This window comes from Zea mays, chromosome 3 (genome assembly GCF_902167145.1).
Source record: "Zea mays cultivar B73 chromosome 3, Zm-B73-REFERENCE-NAM-5.0, whole genome shotgun sequence".
NCBI classification, from domain to species: domain Eukaryota; kingdom Viridiplantae; phylum Streptophyta; class Magnoliopsida; order Poales; family Poaceae; genus Zea; species Zea mays.
The window spans coordinates 208,894,738-208,900,537 of record NC_050098.1 but is presented as its reverse complement, the minus strand read 5'-3'; the positions used below and the strand labels follow the sequence as shown (position 1 = coordinate 208,900,537).

The 5,800-nt window shown below is 41.8% G+C and overlaps 1 protein-coding gene across 1 annotated transcript; it reads left to right on the top strand.

The window, feature by feature from the left end:
- The first annotated feature begins 2,095 nt into the window (after positions 1–2,095).
- Positions 2,096–5,539, top strand: LOC107521945 (RNA-binding KH domain-containing protein). Its single transcript, NM_001321684.1, has 12 exons — positions 2,096–2,464; positions 2,580–2,656; positions 2,755–2,865; positions 3,012–3,080; positions 3,761–3,817; positions 3,918–3,956; positions 4,047–4,157; positions 4,252–4,334; positions 4,419–4,500; positions 4,746–4,889; positions 5,101–5,181; positions 5,304–5,539. Exons 1-12 carry the CDS (start codon positions 2,263–2,265, stop codon positions 5,421–5,423), a joined length of 1,176 nt encoding a protein of 391 aa, NP_001308613.1. The 5' UTR covers positions 2,096–2,262; the 3' UTR covers positions 5,424–5,539.
- Positions 5,540–5,800: the final 261 nt, after the last annotated feature.

Genomic DNA, 5,800 nt, shown 5'->3' with positions numbered 1-5,800 from the left:
GATTCTGATACTTCATCATTACAAACCCTAGAGTTTGGTGGGGATTGTTGGATCTTTTATGGGCTTGGCCCATTTATTCAATAAACTCTATGGTGTGTAATGGTGGAGAACACCAATAATACCATATTGGAAGTCTAAGGGTCGTTGGCTTGACTTATATGGTGGGAAATATTCCACTTAATTTGAGAAGTCAAGAAACATACAAGGGCGTGCCACACGCGCGTGCGCCGCCGCCGCCGATCGGGCCGGGCCGGGCGTGGCGTGGCGTGGCGAGGCGAGGCGAGGCAGGCAGGCAGCGAGCGTGCGTGGTGTGGTTGTGTTAATTTTTAGCACTCATTAACCACGAGAGTTTTAACTCTTGCCCGTCTCTTGGCGTGACGCATGCGAGACCCTTATCCTTCAGTTGCCCGTCTCTTGGCGTGCCGCATGCGACCCTTCTCCTTCAGCTTCCTTCCGCGAAAGGTTAAGTAGGGGAAAACCCTTGTCATTTGGTACGTGAGCAGAACACTTTCAGAACCACAGTCTAGCCGCAAGTGTGGGTATTTTCATCTCGTAGCTCTGCGCGCACAGAGAGGCGAGAGGGCAGGTGCCTCCGAAGCCCTTGCCGTTCGAGACCTTGCACGTGGGATCGACAATTAGGTTTTTGGGGAGCGTCTACGCGACTGCCCGAACATCGTTCTGGTAAACATCTTCTTCTTCCTGGCGACGCGGCATGACAAGAGAAGCTGGACAAGGATCTGGATCATCGGAGAGCATGAGAGGGTATGACCGTTTCATCTCCTCACTATGTTTTACGTTCTGCAAATTATATATGTTTTATATGTTCATCTCTGCTGTTTCATATGTAACCATGAATTTATTTCATCTGTTCTGTCATATTATAATATGTTACATCTGTTTGTTTTAATTTTACAGCCATGTTGTTTATGTTGCTATCTGTTTATTTTCAGTTATTCCGTAATAATACATGTACCATGTTTATATACTTATTATTTTTATATGATTCATATGCTTTATATTCTCATGATCCATATTGTTATAGATATATTTGATATCATGATTTCTATGATTAATCATCTTTTATATGTCATCACAATAATGTTAATTTATGGAATTAAAATGATATGGAAAATACCTATAATTCTAACAATTTGATATGTTACCTCTACACATACCTATCATGACTTGGAAGATTGAGATTGAGCACGGAATGTGAATAATGTTGTGAGGTATAATTTTGGGTCAATGGTTTTTTTTTATCACTCCTGGGCTTATTATACAAAATGATAGAGAAAACGATTTTTTACCATCAAATCATAGCCGTCTTGGACATGCGTATCATGAACGCGTATATCGCCGAACTCACCTTTAACGCACAGACATCAACTAGGTTTCTGGTACGCGCCTTCATTCCCATTTGGGGCCCGTTCGCTTCCACAGGAATAAACATGGATTCGTTCCAGCTCTTCGAACAGGGCCTGGGGGTTGTTCGATTTAGGTAGAGTGAGGAGAATTAGTGGGAATTAAGGGGTCTTCGAACCTTACCAAAACTTGTACTCAGCTGTCCAAGCAGGTCATGATGGCGAGCGGAGTCTTGAGGAGCCCCCGTTTTAAGCGACACGTCCTTTCGCCTCCAAGCATTCGTCAGTTCTCTAACCGAGACCTTGTCTTCAATACGAGTTGAAGTACTCTTCGCCTCTTGTATATGTAATAGAATCTGTTCAATTTATATTAAATTGGACTGAACGAGGGGACAGACGACCTTCGTATAACAGAGGCATTTTAGTCTCTTCGAATTTGTAGAAAACAATGAAATTGAAGTTTCAAACAGGTCAAATCTAAAAAAATCAAAGAACACACCGTTATTTGCGTCGTTTTGACGAATGCAATATTAACCACGTTATTTTATCAAAGCAATTTATTTCAACTCATAACTAATCAAAAATCTCCATGACAGATCCTTGTCCATACGCTGGGCTGTGGGGTGCCTGTCCGATTCACCATCGGGCTTCGCAGTGGCGGCCTCATCGTAAAAGCGCCGCCAAAGCCCACCAAGCCCAAAACATAATGATGCGCACGCAGCGCAGCGCAGCGCACTCGAAAACCCCAAACCCAAAGGCATCTCCCAGTCGGAGTCGCCCCATGGCCCCACCCACCTATTCTCCCTGCCGGCGGCAGCCTTAACCCTAATCTCATCGCCTCCTCTTCCTTCTCCAGTTCCTCGAAGGCCCAGCAGACAACAGCCCCTCTTTCTTCTCAGCCATGTCGGAGGACGAAGCGAACGCTGCTGCTGCGCCGGCAGAGGGAAAGAACTGGCGGCGGAAGGGGAAGCACGACAAGCCCAAGCCGTGGGACGAGGACCCCAACATCGACCGCTGGAAGATCGACAAGTTCGACCCTGCCTGGAACGAGGGCGGCATGCTCGAAGTCAGCTCCTTCTCCACCCTCTTTCCCCAGTACCGAGGCAAGCATCTTTTCCTGAGCTCGTCCTGCCTGCCGTGACTTTGGCGATGGAACGCATGCGATTTGACTTTATTCGAGCCGAATTCGTGATGCATTACTTGTTGGTTTGAGTGCAGAGAAGTACCTACAGGAGGCGTGGCCGGTCGTGAAGGGCGCATTGAAGGAGTACGGGATCTCGTGCGAGCTCAATTTGGTACTTGATGAGTGATTAACCTTTTCTTATTGCTATTGACTGGCGATATTGTTATGTGGTAAACAAATGCTCTGAAGCCTCTCTCTCGGTGTGTGTAGGTGGAGGGATCCATGACTGTGTCGACGACCAGAAAGACAAGGGATCCCTTCGCTATTATCAAGGCCAGGGAACTAATTAAGCTTTTGTCCAGGAGCGTCCCTGCACCTCAGGTATTACGTATGACCCTTTGTGTATTCAGGTATCAAGGTACTGCGTGGATCATGTTTTTGCACTTTGAGGTGGCGGCTTCGCGTTCCGAGTGGATTGAGATTTAGTCTACAGTTTGTCGAGGGCTTACTAGTGCTTATTTTTGCAGGCAATCAAAATTCTTGATGATGAGATGAACTGCGATATTATTAAGATTGGTGGTCTTGTGAGAAATAAGGTAAGGACACCTTTTCATTGCTCAAGTTTGATTTCAGATCTCTTTTGAAGATTAGACTTGTCATGAGGTGCTTCTCTCTGTGCTATGATATATTCTTTTGTGCAAAGACCATTCTTGTAATTTGTATAGTCCGATAGGTAAAATAACGGACCTGAAAAAGTTTTAGGCCATTATTTGTTATTTTCCAAGGCGCTGTTCAAATTTGAAATGTTATTTTTGTCATTTCATTTTGTAATGATAGTACTAAGTTGGTAATATTTTGATTAATTTTTTCTCCTGACTGCTGAGATGTTTGGTTATGCTATATAGTTCTATATTTTCTCTGTTTCCTAGGCCCAGGGTTTTTTATCCCACACTCAGCTGGATTTTGTAGTTCTAGGTAAACATATAGTCACAAACCTTTCTGTAATATATAGTTATCTGTACGATACTCCGTTGGCTGTTGCCTTCATATGTCTGTAGACATTTATTTGGCAACCTACATTCCATGTTTTTTTGTTGGTATTATTCATTATTCTATATTCTTTGTTCTTAGTTATTGTGCTGTTAATATATCAAAGTTTGTAACAGGACTTACCAACTGATCATATGAAAATATGCTGAATGTAATTAGAGATTTAGTGCCCTTCCTCACTGTTTGAACTTTACTCATCCTTATGAAACTATAATGCTATCTGTAGGAGCGGTTTGTTAAAAGGAGGGAACGGCTTTTAGGCCCTAACTTGTCTACACTCAAGGTAAAAATTGTTGTCATCACTATGGTTGCCTCCTTTAGTGCCGTAAACTCAGAATAATCATAGACCCCTTTGTTGCTTATACATTATTCATGTTCTACAGGCTATTGAGATTTTGACTGGCTGCTACATCTTAGTGCAGGTTTTCATAATTTTTTACCTTTATACCTACATTTTAAATTTCCTCCCTTTTGACAATATTTATTATTGCTGTTGTCTTTCCCAATGAAAGGGAAATACTGTTGCAGCCATGGGCAACTATAGGGGAAGGGGACTGAAACAAGTGAGAAGGATTGTAGAGGATTGCATGAAGAATGTAAAGCATCCAGTGTACCACATCAAGGTGATTGGTTTCACCCTTCATTGATGTTATTTTGAGGGGATGTTTACAAGAAATGGATTATTGGGTGTTTATTGGTTACTGTTTAACTATATAGGAACTACTAATCAAACGTGAGCTAGCAAAAAATCCTGCTCTAGCCAATGAAAATTGGGACAGATTTCTCCCGAAGTTCAAGAAGTAAGGGCGCACATCATATTTCTATTAGAGTTTTAGCATCTTGTACATTGTGTTTATCTGATTAACACCTTTTTTATTTTCCAGGAAGAATGTCAAGCAGAAGAAGCCTCAAACTAAGGAGAAGAAACCGTACACACCCTTTCCACCGCCTCAACAGCCTAGCAAGGTAAGGTTAAAATTATAAATCCACCTGTAGCTTAAGCTTATGTTTAGCTGTTCATGCACACAAATAATCCATCCATATTTTTTCTTTATATAAGAGCAGTGCTCTGTCTGGTATGCTACTTGAATTTGGTGTCAGCCACTTAACTGTCTTTGTTTGCACGAGTGTAGTAGTTGAAGGTGCCTATATTGTTTGATGTTATTTTACATACTGTGCTCTGGTTTGGTGTATCATTCTGTATTTTGTAGATTGATCTTGAACTTGAGAACGGTGAGTATTTCATGAGTGACAAAAAGAAATCAGCAAAGAAATGGCAAGAGAAGCTGGACAAGCAATCTGGGAGAGCTGAAGAAAATAAAAGAAAAAGAGAGGCTGCATTTGTTCCTCCAAAGGTTAGAATACCTTCCCCTTAGTAGGACTAGTTTGGGAACGATAAAACCTGAGGGAAATGGAGGGGCTAGATTCTCCTTCTTATTCAAAATTGAATAAGAAGGGGAATCTAGCCACTCCAATCCCCCCCAGTTTTATGACTCCCAAACTAGTCTGTATTGTTGTGATTCTCCCCGCATTCATGATTAAAACATGTTTTGTTATTTGTTGCAGGAGAACACTGCAGGTCCATCCAAATCTGACAAGAATGCCAGTGACAACAGTGAGATAGCCGATATAGCGAAGTCATTAAAGGTAACTTGCAGTTGTTTTGTGCTTTATTTTACCAATGGCTTTATTATTAACTTGTTCAGAAGTATTGGGAATTTTCAATTAATATGTTCACTTATCATCCTAAAAATATTACCTATTTGCAGAGAAAGGCGAAGGAATTTAGAAAGAACGAGGCCCAGGAGAGTGTCATAGCTGAATCATATATCGCAAGTAATGATGAATTGCGGCAAAAAAAGAAAAAGAAATCAACTAAGTCCAAGTAGCCCTAATCCTCATGCATAATGACACTGGCAATTGAGAAGGATTGCATGAGCCATCCCTATAATTATGTCATTCATGCTGTGATCGTATTAGATGATGAAACAAAATTCGAACCTTCCGCTGGTCTGTTGTTGCAACAGTTCATATGCAATAGGTTTTTAATGGGTAACTGCCATGATAACCAAGGAACAGAAAGAGCCCTCAAGCTTATCATTCTCCAAAGATATATATTTTCATCCTATAGGTTGTGTTGGTTGGTAGAGCCTGGCTGGTCTAGGCCTGTTGTATCATAGTACGTTATATGCAGGCCTCGGCATTTGGTAGAATCGGTCAAGCTGCAGAGTTTTGGTTTTGGCAAAATGTTAGTCGAATTTACTGT

Bases quoted from the DNA above. Each gene is read 5' to 3' on its own strand.
- LOC107521945 (NM_001321684.1), top strand. From the start codon at position 2,263: ATGTCGGAGGACGAAGCGAACGCTGCTGCTGCGCCGGCAGAGGGAAAG. The intron at 2,465-2,579 runs GCAAGCATCTTT...GTTTGAGTGCAG, and splicing joins CCTCTTTCCCCAGTACCGAG to AGAAGTACCTACAGGAGGCG. The intron at 3,081-3,760 runs GTAAGGACACCT...TGCTATCTGTAG, and splicing joins GTGGTCTTGTGAGAAATAAG to GAGCGGTTTGTTAAAAGGAG.